We start from the raw sequence: 20,531 nt of genomic DNA, 5'->3' as shown, positions 1-20,531 counted from the left end.
AACGATGGCAAATGAAGTTCAACAAGTCTAAATGTTACACCATGCAAACTACCCACAAAAAGAAGCCAATTCTAGCAGATTACAAGCTGAGGGATATGACAATACAAGCTGTAACCAACCACACTTACTTAGGAGTCGGAATCAACAACAAATTAAGCTGGGCAACTCATATTCAAAGTATCACCGCAAAAGCTAACCAAATCCTAGGACTGCTACGTAGAAATCTGTACAGCTGTTCTTCTGAATTAAAAGCGAGGGCTTATAAAACACTAGTCAGACCTCGTCTAGAGTACTGTTCATCAATCTGGGATCCCCATCATAAGGAACATAAATTACAGCTGGAAGGGGTTCAACGACGATCTGCCAGATTTGTCCTCAACAACAACACAAAGAGGGAGAGCGTCACCAAAATGCTGTCCCAACTGGAATGGGAGCCCTTGGATCATCGTAGAGCTGCCCAGAGATTGACCCTCCTCTACAAATCTGTCAACAAAATCGTTGCCATCATTACGGACTCATACCAGGCCAAACCTAACCATTCTACAAGACAACAGGCAGCAATCTCTTTCATCAAACCATCCGCCCATAAAGATTGCTACAAGTTCTCATTATTCCCAAGAACTTTTGCAGAATGGAATAAATTACCACCGGAAATACGTCAAGCACCAAGCATTGCAATTTTCAAGTCGAAACTTCAATCTCTTAACATAGGTGATATCATCAGGGGTGCCCACTTCATGTAAATATCTGCTCAGTCACCTCGCGCCTGCATATTACATCCCTGCTGAGGAGATTATGCAGTATTCCACCAGAACCAGAACCAGAACCCCAGCATCCCTCTCGGACACCGACGTAGCTCGTACTCTGTCCTCACCTCAGCTTGGCCCTGTGCGTCAGTTCCCACCATAGCACCTGCCGGCTTGCCCGGCAGCTCAGGATGCCTGTGGCAGTGTCCTGCCCATCCGCCTGTATGCGATCATCTTCTCTTCTGTTAATAGGGACGAGTGATCTCTCCAGTCGAAGTCGAGCACCTTCCTCAACATTCAGTGGTGTAACATCTGTCGAGGGACTTCTGGAGGGTCGGGGTTAGGGTCCAACAGTCACAACAGCTAGCAGGATGGATTCCACTGCGGCCCGGATGAAACTGAGCTTGACATCTCTTGACATGTTGAGCTCCATACGGTTTTCATTCCGTTTAGAGCGTTCCAGCAAGGCCCATCTGATTGCGGATGTCTTGCTCGGAGGACGGTTGACCCATGACTCCAGATACTTGACGTCCTTGACTTTGTTGAGGGGGTGGCCCTTTAGAGTGGTCAGAAATGCGTGGTCTGGGACATTGTAATCGCCTCTGTCTTCGTGGCATTCATCGCCCAGTGTCTTCGTGACATTGAGTGAGAGTCCCACCCGGCTACATTCCATCTCCACAAGCGTCAAAAGCTCTTGTGCTTAGGAGGTGGTGTCAGAGAGGAGACTGATGTCATCAGCAGTGGCTACTGCAGGGTAGTGGCTAGTGACCTCCTTGGTGTCAGTGTTAAACCAAGCTCCACCTCGTGTCCGCTGATAGCTCGTTGGAGGGCGAAGTCACGCGTAGAGGATCTGTCAGGACTCCTAGCAGCTAGCCGGTGGTTGAAGACTTATCCGCCTGGCAGCGGAGAGAGGGATCTATATGGTGCTCTCAGACTTTAGGCGCTACTTTAAAAACGTGGTCGTTGAGCTCACCGGTGAGTTCTTCCGCCCTGACCGTTGACTTCAACACGGAGGACCTCCGCCGGTCCGCCCTGTGATGTCGTGTTACCATCACTGCTCGTAACCCTGCGTTCGGAACCCTAACCAGGTGTTACCAACCGAGTCAGTTGGACCTGGGACTCCGTAAGGTCAGGGACGACCACCCAGAGGTAGTCAGATATACGCAACTACCCTATAGGCCTACTACCAACAGTTTTGACAGCAATCATGGCGTCCTTGACAAGGATGTCAACTTTAATTCCCCATTAGTGTCAATGTCAGCTCAGCTACAAGAGAATTGTATCCCTGGGTCGGGCTGTTCGTAAAATATCCCTGCCTGCCTACCGCCCCCTCCCATCATTCCCTCACAACCTGCCAACAGAATCAAACAACATTCGGAATAAAAATGTACTATTAATTATTCAGATCACCATAGAGCCAACAACTTGAATTTGCCTAGATTTTCAAGCTCGCTTGACTCTATGGGGTTATCAAATATCGAGCTATGAAAATCAGCACTGGGAGGTTTTAAACAAGAAACCATTCTTGGGGAAAATGGTTTTGCTAGAGTTCATGCCTCTTGTAATCGAGTTGCCAACCACAAGTTACCACAAGGAATTCGACAATTAAAATAATCTTTGTAGTTTTCTATTAGTACAATAGTTATTAACTTTAAATGTGCCATCGACAAAAAAGCGGCCCATGTTTAGTTATATAAGTTACAATATCGAATCAGAGTCTGCCAAACAATAATTCCGTTCTCGCGGGACAGCGGATCTCTGTGCGCCCAAAACAATGCCTTGTTTTTCAGAGGGGTGCAGACGTCCAAAAAGGATGAAAGGAGGGGTTTGGTTTTTTTTTTTATAAAACATACAAAACAAGTTGAAAATTTATTAGAAAACAAAGTCGAATTTGTTAACGAGCACGTGGAACGCAACTTTTTAGCGAAATTTGGAATATTCAGCCGAAGGAATGTTATATTGCAAGCTATAAACCAACAATCAACATCCGTGTAAAAAGTGGTCATAATAAAAATCAATAAAAATATTAGTCATATCAGCCCTTGTCAAACTGTTGAAGAGGTCATACATGAAGCACACACCAGCAACGAGTCCCGTGGGGTATCGTGGGTGGAAAGTCAAGAGTGTTTTTGTCAGTTTGAAAGGGGAAAACTTAGTCAGTTTACCGGCCTACGCACGCAGGTGTTTGTGTGGGAGTTATGTGGGAACAAGTCCCAGTGGTGGTGAAACTTGGCAGCAGTTTTTATTGGTAGTCTCTAGGGGGTACATGACTTTGCTGCAAGTCCGCTTGTATTTGATAATTATCGGCCGTTTTTGATTGATATTGGGTGACAGCCCAAAACGGGAAAAAAACACGACTTGTGATTGTGTTGAGAGGGGCCTTCGTTCAACACCACCCCCGAAAAAGGGAAAATAAAAAAATACACCATTTAAAATCAACAAAGCAAAACGGGAGGTAAAAACACTATTTAATAATCAACGAACAAAAACAGGACTTTCTATCATTGAAATAATTGTTTGGAAAGAATTGCATGTTAGTTTCCAGGGTAGTGTTTGTAGACATTTTCTTTCTTCACGATTACCAGACTACCGGAATAAATACATGTATTAAATTGACGGATAAAAAGCGATTCATCATTTCAAATACTGTGAAAACCATTTTTCTCAGTGAGACCTTGCCCATATCATTATTAATTGCATCGTAATCATGGGCGTCGCCAGGATTTTATCTAGAGGGGCCAAAGCTCTCAAAATCATTGTACTTTCTCTAGCATCATTCTCAATTTATCAATTTTTTTAGGTTGAACGGGCCCAGGACCTTAATTCCCCCCCCCCCCCCATTGCCTCCTCCCCCCCCCCCCCCCCCCCCGACGCCCACGATCGTAATTCCTTTCAAATCCTTATTTTTCTCTGGGCTAAACTGTTACCATGTTGATAAGGAAAACGGTAAAGCACAACAATTCAGTAACTGGGCACTATTAACAAAAAAAAACATGCGGAAGAACATGTACGCCCTCATCACAGAGGGGGATACATAAGTATGGGTTAAGGGGGATGATGTTATGCGTGTGTTTGTGAATGACAGTTAGTGACATATTTTTACTGATGGGGGTGGCAAACTCGTTCGTGTTACTACCCAGTGCATGGTATAACAAGGGGGAAGCCTCCCCACCCCCACCCCCAACCCCCACCCCTGCTCGAGACCTGGATCCATTTTATTGTTTCAAACCCATTGAATGCCCCTCCTATATGCCTGAGCTCCTTTGTGCACCCCCCCCCCCCCAATCCTCCACAAATTGGACCCTAGTTATACCCCTCTGCCATTTAAAAATAGCCAAAGTCTCGATCGAAGCTTCAGAGTTTGGGGCTCGTTAACTCAGTGCTGTCCTTGCTCCCCGCTAGACGAAACGTTCGGTCAATTACGATGCTTGTTGACATACGTAATGACTTCGTGTTGAGTGCGGTTCTTGTGGCTTTTCACCACATTTCTAAAATACAACAATATCTGGTATTATTACCCCGACACAAATTGTAAACAGGCTCTTTCGGCGTCCCTATGCCTCCCTCGTATGCCCGTATTAGTTTGGTAAAGGAAGGGACATTGTATAGTACATTAAAGATGCATAATAAGCTGTGCTCTTCCAAATGTGAATTTTTTTTCTCCTAACAAATTTTCAATTTTCAACGAAACAAAACTATAACTATTCACTTTGTGCACAAATAACCCGCCCTGCGCGAGCCAAATTATTGTCTGGCAGCCAATATTTCCAATTTTGTTGAGAAATAATTCAATAACTGAACGTCTTGTTGTTGTTTTGGGGGTTTTTTTTGTTCAATGTCCCATTCAAATCGAATAACAATTATATTGCTAGGAAAATAGCAATTGAATAAAACAAGTCTATTTTTCGAGGTGAAACTCGAAAATAGCACAATACATCTTTAACAGCTTAATATCTGTCAGTGTGGGTTATTTTTTCCTCAAAATCCTAGAGTCGTATCGACGCAACTTCATTTCAGAACCATACGTGAGTTTTTAAATCTTAAAACAAAACGGAAAGACTCGAAACTCTGGTTCACTTTTTAGTATTTGATGGATGATATAGAGCCGAACTCAGGGGTGCCCGAAATGAAGCCGATGTTTCAAAAACGCTTTAGTTAAAACAATTCTTGCTGGTCCCAGAGGGCTACACAACTTGTCCTCTTTGTATGTATCTCACTGATTGACTGACTGACTGACTGACTGTCTCCCCACAGCCGGGCAGTGCAATCGTATAGGAGTCCGTATTTCGCAACGCCATTGGTTTGAGTTTGGCTTATTCTTTTTAAATGCTAAGGCACACCAAACAAAAAATATTCTCTTGATCGGCCTTCCTCTCCAGCCAACAAGCACCTTGCACGCATTGCCTCTAATTGAAATGAATGTGTTGCCTGGCATCCCTGCTCAACAACAAATAATACGGCAATAGATGCACATTCCTCGGATTGTTACAGCCTGCATCACTTCTCTGGAGAGCTCATTTGCAAACTTGTTATTTTCATTAGGCCTGGCAAGACCATCAAAATATCTGTGACATTAGGACTAACATGCCAATTATTCCATAAGATCTTTTGAGTTTACTAATGTATCCGGTATTTTTTCTTTTATGTTGCATTGTACCAAAACATGCACTGCCTTCCGTGAGAAAAGCCTCATGATGTTTCTAAGATTTAGAACCCTGATGAGCCGATGAATAATGATTTAAGCATCCATCATATTACAAAGATATGGAATAGCACACAAGCGTCTATGATACTCGCGCAGATTCGGCGATTTATTATGAAAAACAAGACTGCGTCCCCAGAACTCCAGATTCTGACTATTCAGCGGGCCCTTCGATCGGGTCTTCGGTAACCCGTTGTTGTATAACCCAAAAAATGGCAGGCAATAATGAACAATTGAAAGTACAGTGTATATATCACAATTTCTAAAGTCGACTGCGATTGGAAGGCGCGCGGGCCGCACAAAATGTGCATGCTCGGATATAGCAGACGTTCGTCGAGTGGCTCTGCACACACGTGAATGTCTGATCAGTGATCCTCAGACTAATTGAAAGCCATCGGTAACGATTTAGTTTCCTGATCATTTGGGGACTGTTCCCACAAAATGGTCAAATTAGTGTTTCGAAATTGTTGAATGAATGGATAAACTTGAAAAGCTGAATGTGTCTGTTGTAGTAATGAATGATGCCGAAGCTGGAGACGGAACCGAGGTTTGGGAAATCTCTAAATACACAATGTAAAAAGTGTCGAGTGTTGAGTGTTCGACATGACAACAGCGCCCTCAGGCGCCTGGAAGGAGCATTAATTAAACAGTACTGTGTAGTGCACAGCGAAATAATATACCCGTGTTGCTCCTAAATCAATGTTAACCCCCCCCCCCCCCCCCCCCCCCCCCCCCCCCAACAACAACAAAAATATACTCTTGTAAAACGGACAAGGTACACTTTTGACATACGAGGGAAGGGTGGGGGCCGAGATCGCCGCTATGTAATGAAAGATTTCATTGACATTAAAGATGTCTTGTACATGAATTGTGACAAGTTAATAACAAAGTCATTATTGTCACCATCACTTCCCACTGCAGTCAGAAATGAGCACTTGTCCCAGTGCAATGAAAACCTTGACATTTTACATCGCCCTGCGTTGGTAATTTGACATTTCACGAGAACCGAGTATAGGTCTGCAATTAGTGGAAAAACATGCACTAAAATACAAGGAGCTCTACATAAAAGAAAAACACACCACCAAAAATGGAGTCCAGTGGCACAAAGAACTATGAAATTCCATACTCGAAGTTGTTTTATTAATTTACCAGCTAAATGCAGATCCTGAGTCAAAATAGACGAAAAATAACAAAATAAATGGAGCAAGCATAGCTGTTGCACATTATATACTATTAATATACACAGATATTACATTAAAGGTACATGGTGTTACTACATCACTATTTTCAAGAAAGGCCTCATCATGCTAGGAGTAGGAAATTACAATTTTCTGGGCAAATTTACGGGAAAATTTAGTAAATTTGGGGTTTCTATTATCCGACTTACATATTAAAAACTGGCATGATTTTCCCACTCGAAAGCTGTAGTGTTGAGCTTGAATAGCTGGAATGTATACACGACCAGCCGCTGTTCAATTTCAAAACAGCTATGACAAATGGTTGCTTTGATGCCGAACCTTAAGACTTGTACCGAAGCCACACTTCCTCTGAACAAGTACAACTTCAAGAGTGGTAAAAACATACAATTACTGCCAAATGACATCACTTGACCATGGAAATCAGACTGAAGAAGGAGTCTACTAGTCAGGACAGACATCTTACACATGTAGGCATCATCCATAATAATGATGTGATGATTGGAGGGAGGTGTGATTGCTAGACTGAGGCTCATGTGTTCCAGACTGTGCCAAGCTTATGATGGGATGTACATGTACACACTACACAGTAACTAGACAATTTTGTTATCTAGTACCCTCAGAGGATTTCCTAAGCTTTTGGAATTCTAAGGGCCAGAGTCTGCCATAACATGCAGAGAATCAAATCGTTGGCATGCCGCTTGCCTCAGCAAATCAAGTTGATTTCTCCATGCATACCAGGATTGAGCACAAGGTCTGACCATAGAGATAGGCTGACTGATACCAGGGTTGCTAAAGGCCTTCCAAAGATGCCTTGATAAACACATGCAGGGAAAGAAGCTGTGATATGATTTACCCTTACTGCCAGTGCCTCATTATTTGAAAGTACATTGCTTCTCCAAAGGCTGAAAAATTATTGTTAATTTTAATTGCTTTAACAGAAGCAAGACAAGGCAAGCTGTTCCAAGAGCCCACAATATTCCATTCACCTGATCCAGAAAAGCTATTCACTGGAACCTGTTGGAAGCCTTTTCGTGCATCTGTGTACACAACGAGCCGGATTTAATAGCCCATTCATTGGTGTTACAAGGTAATCCTACATGATAGCACTGCCCGGCTCACACTGGAGTCAATTTAGTCAGTCAGTGAGGTACAAAGACAACTATAGCCTGGCTGGCACTCTCTGGGACCAGCACGAATGACAAAGTGCGAAGAAGCATTTGATTGATACGCAGTATTGGCATATGCTGAATCTCTTTGCTGTAAAGGCGAATGGAAAATGCAAATTCATCTTTGCGTGCATGACGTTCCAAGTGAATTCCGGATATGCGAGACAATTAGAGCAACGGGGGTGTCATTTTTCATTTTTGAGCTACCGCTTCCATTATGACCACATTTGCATCTGAAGTATTGCCAACAAAGTGAAGCTCTTTGCACACAACCATGTGGTATATTCAACACTGTGCAATTATCAGACTGCTGCATTGACTCATTGATGCTGATGCACACACGCAACATGTTTTCCGTGCATGTACTATAACCTGATCCAATGGAACCAATCAATTTTGCTGACAACATACATGAAGGCCTTACGACGTTATCATTTCACACACCATCAATACATGTTCACCACTGCAAGAATATACGTTTCACTCGATTTTGTGATCATCGTTACACATTTCAGCAACCACGGTTTGGCGCAATTCGTTAAATTTGCACCACCACTAAATACCATCATTTTGAACATTTATCAGCCATGCCCCTTCACGTTCCAGCCACCCATGAAACATCCAAAACAAGTTGAGGGCCAAGATATTTGTACATGGGGGAATTCTACAGGCAACGTGGAGGTTTTACAACAGTCACTACTCTACCTACATGTACAGCTTTTCAAACAGTGTTACACAAACTCACGATAAGCTTTTACAACTATTGAAGATATACACATGTTCATGCTTTACATCTATTGAGATATACATACAGTATATATATATATATAGTTCATTCATAGGTTGCTTTACAGATAGTGACCAAGTCAAGTTTCGCACAGTGCGTGATGTTTCTTAGCCATTTTTCTTTTAAATTTTTTTTTGGTTTACATAAATGTGCAGCTGGCAGAACTGCCATTACTTGCATAAAATAAAAAATATCCTTTTTTAGTAAATCATACATATGATTAATTAAAGGCATGAACGACAGAAGTCATGTGGGCAAATGGCTACAATTGGCCGATTTGCTTTCGTCATTCTGTGTTCTGACAACATTTTATGTAATAATTATTCCCGTAACTATACCTTTGAAATAAAAAACAAATTATACAATTCCAGTAAAATGAAAAGACTTTAAAATAAAAAAAGAACATGCTAGTTTTATTCTCTGAACTAAATATTCAATATATAAATTATATAACTCAGTACCGTTTGATTTTTTTTGTACACAAAAAATATTCACACAATAGTTTTTGTAATTTCATTTTATATTTCATACTTTTTAAACATAATTTCCCTCACAGGGCTTCAACCGCAACTGTAAGAAGAGTTCTCTTGTTCCAATTTCAAAATCCTTATAACCTTCTGATCCACAATTGCATGTAGGCAACATCTTTCAAGCCTTACATTTTTTTAATGCCTCAATTAGCATGATGGCTAAAGCCCTCTTTTTTATCTTTTTTTATTTTTCTTTATTTTTTATTTTTTTTTATTTGTTTTTTTTATAGTTTTTTTGAATTTGTTGTCTTGCCTGTGCATGTTTACACCAATCGAACAATGCCAGTGAATTTTTTATTTAAAACGTGCTGTAATATTCTCAATTCCTTTATTTCTGATTTTTCCATGTTGTACATCAATTTCACGTTCATCAATTTTGCAAGAAATCAGACAAGAGGTAATCAGACATACGTCATTTCACAAGCAACTTTTCCCCCTACAATTCATAGTTACTCCTCTTGTCATCGACTCCCCCACACACACAGGTCAAGAGACAACTGGCATGATTAAAGTTAGTATTCCAACACTATTAAATCTACTTCATGATTTATCTACATATTCTACACACTACATTGGCAATTTCTACTTCATGCATTTACATCTCCATGCATTACATTAAGTTTGGCTTGTCATTCACACTAAAAAGGGTTGGATGTTTTTGTTTTCATTATGCGACACCAGCTTCACCAGTGTATGGAACATTTCTCATCAAGGTCGGTCAGTCGTGATCATGCTACCCTTTAAACAAATTGTACTTCTAAAGGAAAGAAAACTGTGTAGAAATTGCACTTGAGATCAGGCATGCATAAGGCCTTGATCAGCCTGCAGGGATGGCAATTTGACTAGTCTAGTTTCCTGAACACCTAGTGCATGTATCACATCAGTGAGTCATCCAGGGATCGCCTCCACAGTTCCCACGCTTGACTGATGCGGGTAGTGAGAGAGAACTGCTGGTTTCTATTTCAATAGTCCCTTGTTGTTTTGGCCCTTGCTACTCTGCAATTTCTGATAGCAGGAAATTCAGGGACAGGTTCTGTCATTAATTAACCGGCCAAGGTGAGGATCTGATATTAACTGATATTAATGAAATTATCACTGCAACGCAGCTATCACAAACATGCCTGACCTTTTCTGTTTTTATAATCACAATGTTATTTTTTTTCTCATCCAAAAACTGTTCTGTTCTTCATATGATTGTGTTGATCAGCGGTCTAGACAGATCACCCAAGTGGTACAATTACAATATGAAAAGATAGCTCCATGGTGATACCACAACCAGCTAGACAGAAGGGTCAAAGTTCAAGTCACAAAGTTCCCGTGCACACCTCTTTCATTTTCACATGATCTTTGAACAGTCAAGTTCTAGTTTCAGTTCAATACATGTTTTTCTTTCCTTTTTTTTCCTTGAAAAAACCCTCACAGTTGAAGAGTACTACAAATCATCCAGCTCTAGTCCCCCCCCCCCTTTCTTTTCCTTCCTGGACTCCCACACATTCAACCAACCAATCAGCAAGCAGTATCTCAATGAATGAAAGCCCAGAACAGGATGGAAAATTCCGAGCATAGCTGGCCTTGGCTGATACAATTGCTAGTCAGTGTCCAAGTCATTTTTGAGGGTTTACGTTCAAAGCTTTTTTTTTCCTAGTGACCCCCATTATGAGAACAATTATCCCATGTACCCTCTTTCACTTCCCACAGGGAGAGAAGGAAATCAGGTAGAGCTGACGTCAATGGACAATTCATGGCACCCCGCAATTCATTGCCAAAAAGTGCACCCAGTATTTTTATTTTTTTTTCTGGACCAACCTGGTGCATGCATGACTTCCTCTTTACAAAAACCCCCACTGCCTTTCATTCGGGCATCAGCATTCAATGTCAGACAAGTGTTATTTTCCCACACTTTACCAGGCCCAGGGAAGCGAAAGTTCCGACGGTGACCTTAAAGAGACTACCGTAGCTTAGGGGTCATGCACCCAGGAATTTACATTCTACAAAGTGTGGCAGCCTACATACCTCAAAAAGAACTTTCTCTTTTGGTTGATACATAGAGAACATGGGGAGAAAACTCCTCTTACCCAGCAAGCCAAAACACTTCTGCAAATCTCAGATATTCACGATATTGACAGAATCTTCATAACAACGATTAATATACCGACATTAGAGTACATACATGTACATGTACTTACAGTTTTGTACCAGCTGCTGATAACGAGTAGAATTATTCACATTTTTATGTATACATTCATGAAGTGTAAAAAATAACTTGGAAACTGAATCCGACCCACAAAAAATATCCAAAAGGAACTAAGCTAATAAACAGCACCATTTACATCAACAGGTTGTTTTTAAACATAAGGCCACTTGGAGTAAAACAATCTGCAGTGTTTGTTATTCAAACTTTTTTGTTTTGTTTTAGTTGAGTATGAAAACGGAATGATGAAATTTGTGGGTGGGATTAAATCAAAACACCCAAACAATTATAGATACTATGATACTGCACTCCTATAAGAGTGCACATTATTATAAGCTACACAATGAATTGAAAAAAACTAGTGTAATACAAGCACAGTTAGTAATTACGAGGATGCATTTCGCCCAGGCAGCCTTAATTAAAAAAACACAGGGCACTAACAAGAGGAAATATAGCATGCGCTTTGAAACTGTCTCAGAATTTTCACCCATGTTTTCCTCCACTGGTGCTGCCACGTCACTAGCTTCATAAACAACGGTGATAAATAAAGGCCAGATATAAATATGACTCTCAGCATGTGTACAGTTGCATCAAGTGATTTGCTGTAATTACTACACCAGAGTTGTTGCCATAGATAAAACCAATTGTTTACACCAACAAGGAAAACTGACGTGCGTGCTCAAAACTGTGAAGTGTATTGATTTTTTTTTTGTACCAAGACCAAAATACATGTACCAGTTTAGATTTATTTTGTGAAGAAGCATGTTTTGTTATCTTCTCCTTGCATCCCCTCAATCTCCCTTCCCAACAAACTACTTAGTTTAACTTTTTATCCTTGAACTATGTATGTGGTGGAACTGTGACAAACCTAACATAAATGTACATGTATTCAAACAGGCAGCTGACAAATAACCTTACATGCACATGAACCAAATGGATCTGTCTAATTGTTGAATGGTTCCTTCCTGTTGCCATAGTGACGGTGGCAGGTGATCAGGAAGCGCTGCGCAGACACACACTATGACTACAGACCCCCCAAGGCTTGGGGGGGGGGGGTTAAAACTGCAAGCTTGCCAGCTCATGACTAAGATCTGCCTCATCATGAATGTATCATCAGTGTTAACAACCAAACCTCTGCTTCACAGGCAAAACATGCTTCCTGAAAGAGCTCGTGAACTGATGGCCAGTGAATGCCAAACGCAAAGGACCTAGATGAAGTATTTGTCCCGCAACTTGCATACTCCGTCGCCTGAGACAACGATAGTTGCCATAATATGCACTGCAACACTTGACCTGTTGCTAGGCAACCTTCGTGTGGCCCCGTAACCAGGATAACCACTGATAAGATGCTTCCTCCCAGGTCTACACGGAAAAGTTCAAAGATTGCTTCTTCATCATGGCTGCACTCGCTCTCCTTTGAAAAACTCTTCTTTGCCTTTTCAATGTCTTTTTTTTTTACTTTTTGCATTAGTTGCTCTTACAACATGCAGTAGTTTTAAGAAAATCATATACATGTACTAAAAAAATGGAAAAGAAACTATTGATAAACAAATTATTGTTCAAAACAAAAATATATAATGCATCAATATTTCAAAAGTAGTAACAGATTTTTTTTTTTTTTAGTTTTTACAATTTATACAATTGTTGAGTTTACCAATAATTTGACCTCATAGACAGTTTATAAACTTTTTTTTGGTTTTAGAGTTTTGTACTTTTTTTGCTCAAATTGTACCTCCACCAAGGAAATTTGGATATATTTGATATATACTTACTATTTTAGTTTTTATGTGTACAAGTAATGATAGGCAAACACTGTTATTAAACATACATACGTACATAAACATCAGATGCGGGATGCAAATGATATCGTGTTCACTGTACAACTACTGCTCCATATGACCGGACCAACTCTGGCCGATGACGTACACATTTATAAGCCCTCACTGTATCGCTCCTTTCCATTCCGAGACCCTGTGTAAAAATTCCTGGGCGTCACAATCGTTACAGGACAGCTCCGTTCCCAAACCTACCGTACACAATACCTCTTCCGTACTGCTTTGCAGTAATATCCCCCACTCGTTAACTATACAGTGCAGTTCATTTCCCCCTTTTTCATGGCAGAGCTAGTGATTTCAGGACCTAAGTGTACTCTGTAATTATAATGCAGATAGGGAGGATGGCGGTTAGTAGGAGATGATGATGGTCATCTCTGATCTACCAATGCTGAGATGAGTAGACTCTTGCCGGCCGCGCGCTGCCCTCTGCCCACAAGTCGCTGGCGTCAGAGATGCCTCTTCATGTGCAAGGCCAGGTGGTCTGATCGGGAGAAGCAGCGGTCGCAGCTATTGCACTTAAATGGCTTGGCACCGGTGTGTTTGCGGTAGTGGCGGGTCAGCTCATCCGAGCGGGCAAATCTCCACTCACAGCCCTCCCAAGTACATTTGTATGGTTTCTCTCCTGCAGGAAAGATAAAACAAGAAACCCTTGACGTTAACACACACAAAATCAAGAAAGGAACACTTCAGGACTTAACACATCTTCATTGGTAAACAGGAGGTAATGGGTTCAAATCCCACCAAAGCAAGCCAGTTATGTGTTTCTCTTAAGTTCTACGAACTCAGTGAGCGCAGTTACAATGTTTATAATATTGTGGCAAAGGGTAAAACTTCATATTGAACATTACCCGACCTGATTGCAAAAACTCATTGATTGGGTTATCAGCTGGTACAAGTATAGATTCGAACCATATCTGATTGCGACAAGTTCAGTGGTCAAGCCGTTCAAATGTCTGTAACTTGTAAGTAGCAACCATGAAAGGGGTTTGAGTTCCAACTGAGCAAGCTTGTGAAATTATTTCACACATTGTAAGCACTTCTAAAAAAATTCTTGTACATTGGGCATTTTTGGACAAGTTTAGCGTAACTGTCCAAAAAATAACGAATGAGCTCAGTCAAGATTCATTCTAAAATGTGACAGCTCAAAATTGATTGTACCATTGCATTTTTTTCATAAAGTTGCTGTATCTGATTTCCCCCTTCTGGCGTTTACAAAATTATTGGAGGTCAAACCCCAATATTAAAATTCACTTAATGCCTCCATGCCCAGTGCTTGTGTGGGAACTGCAGCCCCAACCCCATTTCCAAATAAACACAAGATCATAAAAAAAATATCTAAGAATGTAGCTGATATAAGTTTGACCTTCGTTCAGAGCAACTGATTTGGAGCATGGAGCTAGTAACCTTGGGTGTCCTGGGCAGGACACTGTGAATGACCTTGAGACCAGGGCAGATTTCCCACACATTCTGTGACAGGGAATTAACACCCTGCCAAGTTGAAGTAACTGGAGACTGGCCTTGCCTGGGTTTAACAATAACACACACACAAGCTCAATTTCTCTTGGGAGACTACCCTTGTTGACATTCCACTCAACTGCTGGCCCAGCCACAGTATGCATGTGCATGTGTACACTGTGCATTTTCTTTTTGCTCTTATTCAAATGATTGTACAGGCAGACCTGCATTTTATTGCACAAATTGTATTCTGAACAAAAAATGTCCTGTATTCCTAGGACTCTTGAGAACATGTGCAATGGAACCAGGAAATGGGTTTACAGGATGTAAAAGTGTAAAGGACAGTGAACAATGCACAATTACGTGTACATGTACATGTACATGTACGTGTATTTTGCCTATTCCTTGATTCTTCCATGTCCAGGTACATGTACATGTATGTACAGTGTTATACATGTGTACATGTACCTCAATTTGCTTTTGCTGTACATTTTGTAAATTCAGAAATGGATGGATTTGGGGTTCAGTATTTTATAGCAAATATTGTTACACCGAGTTGTTTGAGGTTTTGTGTTCGTAGATGCTGGAAAATCAAGAAAAACAATCATGTTCCTGTAGTCTGGTTCCCTGACCCTATAGACGTCAGGGAATTGTAGGGTCAGAGATTCAGTCTAGCTTGCTTGTACTCATTCATAGGTGTGTAATTGATTGCAAACAACGTGCGGACTCACTAAATATGGTAAATTTGGGGCAGTAATTTAAAAAAAAAAAAAAAAATTCTTTCCAATGCTGGTCAGCCAACCAGTGTTGGAAATTGATACAAAAATACCACTTTTCTTGAAAATAACAACTTTAGACTGTCATTCACTAACAGTCCAGTAAGGTATTTCTTAATGATGTGGTAGTTTTGTTTTTTGATGTTTGCAAACTGTACATGTATATTCCCTTTACAAATTTACAGGAAAGACGGTAACTGTCATCTAGAGAGGGGGTACATGTATCGTCCTTTTTGGGGAGGAAAACCAGACCTTCTCCATGGAGAGCCTTGGCCCTAGTCTGACCACTCCACTAATTGCACCGCTAGTGATTTGGATAATGGAAACCTGGGATGCAGCCCAAAGAAGTAATTGAAAAAAAGAGGGGTGGATTGAGGACAGGTTGGATTGATTCATCTCTGACCTTACACGAGGGGTAATCAGTTATGATTTATGTGTGCGTACAAGTACATACATGTATATACGTTTTGTACATGTACGGTATTATAGTGGGAACAGAAGTAGGCCTTGGGTCACACAATGTATGTCCTTTCATACAGTAAATTTTGTGTTCAAGGTATTGGTATCTCTAAATACATGTACACACGCCTCAACGTTATTTCCTATTACATATATTTCATTTCATTTCATTTATTTCATCTGTGTCTAGTTGTAAACTGTACACGTATGGGCAGATGAACATACTGGTCTAATTTAGTGATTTCTGTATTTGAACCTGGCCAGTCTCTGCTTTTAAAACTGCTCATCGATATTTCATACATATGAGTCAACAGCTCCTAATTGACTTCAAAAAAGTACATTGTATACTGACCCATTCAAATGATCCATCTTTCCAAACTAATAAGTCATATTTGTTGCAATTCTTATTTCCAAATGACCATCTTTGATTCGGATGAGAATTTTCTTATAAATCACTTGGCTTGAACCTCCTCCAATCAAAGCCATTTTGTTTTTCAATTCAGACTGATATGTGTGTTGTTGTTATTACACCATTAGTCTCATGTAAAAAAAAATATTTGTCTAGAGGTTTTTTGAGGCACTAAGTCAGTATAGAAACAAAGATTAAATCATGTTGACATGTTGATAATGTGATACCTGGTCCACCCATAATAAACCCAGATGTGGGCTATCAATAGCTGGCATGCCTGCACTGGGCGTACCCCAGCCAACAGGTTCAGAGGGTACATCTCTAGGTACCTAGGGGTGCAAAGTCCCCACTAATGGATGGAGATTTATTACGCTGGGCTTGAACCCAAAACAACAGCTTTACAACTTGGACAGTTTTACAACTTCTCCAGCCCCCTTAAACTCACTTTCTCCACTTAAAAGGGTCACTGTTTATTTTGATGTGGGAGGTGGCTACTGTAACCTGTCATTCAGTTGAAGGATGAAAAAAGTCTTCGCTTGAACCCTACTTAAAGGGAATGTACTGGTACAACATTTGCTCTTGCTGCAATTTTCAGTAGTAAATGGATTTGGGGGAGTAGTTTGCAAATATTGTTTAACCGACTTTTTTCATGTTTTGGGCTTGAAGATGCTGGAAAAACCAAGAAAAACATCATGTTCTTGTAGTCTGGTTCCCTGACCCCACTTAAGATGAAATGGAGCAAGTTGTCGACTTTAGGGAATTGTAAGGTCAGAGAACCAGGTCCCACTGAACACAGGCAAGATACTGTTCACACTATCACTAGGTTGTACACAGGTAAGCTGTCCATGTGGATTTTGGATTTCCTACCCAGGTAGAGACTCTCAACCATGCTGTGATGGATTCTTGCTACTGCGAAAAGGGCTCCCAAAATCTCTGTTTTGGACCCGGGTTCAACACAGAGATTTTGGATAGTGTGAAAAGGCTGGGGTATTTATAAATCAGGACTTACATGTACTTGTATTAAGAAGGGAGCAACTGACGTCCATCACAAAGCAAATCAATAGTATCTTTTGTTAACCCAAGCCAACAAAATGAGTCACAAGCTGTACATACATGTACATGTACATAGGCCGTTGAATAAATAATTACCGGTACATGAGGGAAATCAACAGGAATGGTGAACATACATGTATTCGCATGCCGGTATATATCATATGCATGTACTATGTACATGTAGTCTGCATAAATTAATATGTCAAACTGAGGTGATTTTTTTATGAAGAGCAGATCAGTATCTAGTAAGAAAACTAATCTGAGAATAAATGTCAACTCATTTCAGGGAATCTGGTGACAATAAATCAGTGTTTTTTTTATTCGCTCACATAGGTTTGAATTTATGACTCCCAACATATGTTTGATCAAGGACAGTCACTATGCAGATGGCCAGATGTTATGTGTTTTAATACACAAATTAATGCTTATTTCGTTGAGTTAATGAAGATATTCAATCACTGTAGCGACACCATCTTGAATGCTACAGTACAAAAATATACAAATGTACATTGTACATATCGTGTCAGGGCGTAACCAACATCGCAATTCCTGTTTAGTCTATCTAGAAATGAAAACATGTACATTGTATACCCTAACATAAGGAAAGCATTCAACTTTGCAATGTGTGAATTTGAACTGGGCAGTTTGGAATGTCAGCACTTCAATACAACTGATCATATTTTGTCAAACGATAACATGATACATGTACCGTACTTAAGCAAAGAAAACGAAATACTGGTACATGCACTGTACAGGTACTGCACAATGTACGAGGAACATTTCAACAAATACTTTTTAAAGAGTATTATTTATAATGAAATTTGGTTGCTCTATGAATGGACTAAGTGCAAAAAATTTTGAAAGAAATGTTAGTGTTATTAATTAATGTTATAAATGTACAAATTTTTTTGCTCAGTATGTATAGCTAACAGATGTGTACCAGTATGCTGCGCAAACTTTTGGAAAGTACTGGTACATGTACATGTTTATGTACGTACATTTTTTACATTGGCTTTGCATTCATTTGTCAGTAAATGTAGACATGTATATTTACTGTACAATGCTATGAAATGAGTGTACATGTGCATAATCTCTTTTATTCATATTCAGTTCAGACACGTACATGTACAAGTGATTCTATTGATACCATAACATACATATACGGTACAATACAAACATGAATATGTACATGTACGGTACGTGGCCTCCACAGACCAGACAGACAGTCCACACATGTATGCAAATCAGCACGCTGGCATCTTGCCAAACAGCCCAATTTTCTCACAGTAGTGTGAGCCTGCGCATCGCCATTAATATTCGTTAAGCTCATCGTGATTCACGCTATTGATCCCTTGAATAAAATGCTAATGAGTTGCAGACTGGCTGGATGGATGGAGGACACACAAATGTTTACGTGTAAAAACGTATTAACAAATCCATGTAGATGTACGCACATCGTAGTACGTACATTTTTGTAAATTGAGGATGCCAAAAGGGTAACAAATTTTAATCAAATTACAGAGCATAAATTGTGAACTACACGTGTACCAGAGAATTAATCTGCTTAATTCTGTATCTGATATAGGTACAGCTAATGCATTCACATTAAAATCTGGTTTTAACGCTTGGTTTTGAAGTCATTTTGATCATAATCCACCGGGGAAGGGGGGGGGGGGTATGAGCCTACATGTACATTGTACATACCACTTGTGATGAGAATTAACTGTCATTACAACAGTAATGTGCCAAACCAAGTACCGGTACATGTCCCCTTGTAAGTTGTACCTTTCTAATTCCTACACAATCCTAGCTTTATAATTCCTACACAATCCTAGATTTAGGCATATAACCTCCTGATTGGCTTTGAAAGATCAGGGAGAGTAAAGATTTTACATTTCAATACCCCTAATTCCTGAAACCTTCCAAACACCAATACCTAGTGTTGCACTATTTTTATTCAGCACGTACAGTTCTGTCAATATAATTGAAGTTAGCACATGTGGGGTTTAATTCTACCCACATTAGTAAAAGGATGCATCACTCTAGTGCTGCATAGTGTTAGATTTGGGGGGATTCAGGCAACTCCTGGCAAATATGCCTAGAGAATAAATGAGTTTCAAATTATAGGGGCTGTTCTCTGAGTAAGTTTACCATTATGTACATATTTAATAATAGTTTTGGGGGGTTGGACAATCAAATAATCAAAATTTCTTTGGGAGTGTACAACTGAATAACAAGAACTCCTACATGCCAACTATTATACACGTTATGTACGTACATTTGTTGACAAAGGGAGCAATACAGCTGACGCTTTTGCAAAGTATGGTTGAACAAGTTGTGCCATTGTTTACTTCGCATTGATGTGTGAACTGTACCTGACATCAATCTATGGACAGATGCACAAATCTTTGTTGTGATGGTACATTTGTACCTGTACCATGCTTGAATTGTTACAAACGGTTCTGCTGTATGCATTAACAATGGATGTAACTATCTCCAAACAAACGGCCTTTGTACTGTACAGACACGCAAACTTGTACATATGTACATAAACATGTACATAAACATGTACATGTACGCATGCACACTGTATGTTCAAGTAAAGATGTAAAATTGATTAAAATTGATTGCTTACATGTACAACAATGGCTACATAACATGTACCGATACCATGATCAGTGAAGCGGGCCAAACCTAATGCATCGACATCTCGACAGAAAAAAATATCTTTGCAAAAAAGAGGTGTTTAAATTGAAATTTAAGACTCATAGTTTACATACAGACTGCCATCTTTTCTCAAAACTGCAACATGCAAAAAAATATGGAAATTTACATGCAGTGCATGTGCAATATGTTACACAGCAATGAAGCATGCATATGTACTAATTAAATGTAAAATATACCGTACAAGGGGATTTGTATTAAAAGAGCAGCAAATCTGATCCTTTTTCCCCGCTTAAGTGGCAGTCCAATGAGCAATTCCATTTGGCAGCTAATTGAAAATGTATTGCCACAGACATTGCTGCAAATATCTCATCAAATATTACTGTACGCACTGTCCCAAGTGATAGCGGGTCTAAAGTTTTCATTATTCTCACAATCAGCAAGCACACACGGATATTGTGTACGCTGCACTCATTAGACTGGCCCAATCCGACCATCCAGTCTCTAGCAACAAGCAAAAAGGTCATCCCTTAAATAATCACATCTCATCCGGTTGCTA

The 20,531-nt window shown here is 40.1% G+C and overlaps 1 protein-coding gene across 1 annotated transcript in view; it reads right to left on the bottom strand.

Annotated features, from left to right (window-relative positions):
- Positions 1-6,559: 6,559 nt before the first annotated feature.
- LOC119721960 (Krueppel-like factor 6) overlaps positions 6,560-20,531 on the bottom strand; it is a 36,315-nt gene continuing 22,343 nt past the window's right edge. Inside the window, exon 3 of the mRNA XM_038191920.1 lies at positions 6,560-13,778. Coding sequence (XP_038047848.1) covers positions 13,603-13,778 — 176 coding nt within the window. The 3' untranslated portion in view covers positions 6,560-13,602. The remainder of the gene's footprint in view (positions 13,779-20,531) is intronic.

This window comes from Patiria miniata, unplaced genomic scaffold (genome assembly GCF_015706575.1).
Source record: "Patiria miniata isolate m_02_andy unplaced genomic scaffold, ASM1570657v1 HiC_scaffold_14, whole genome shotgun sequence".
NCBI lineage: Eukaryota > Metazoa > Echinodermata > Asteroidea > Valvatida > Asterinidae > Patiria > Patiria miniata.
Note: the sequence above shows the minus strand (reverse complement) of the source record. Positions and strands in the feature narration are given on the sequence as shown.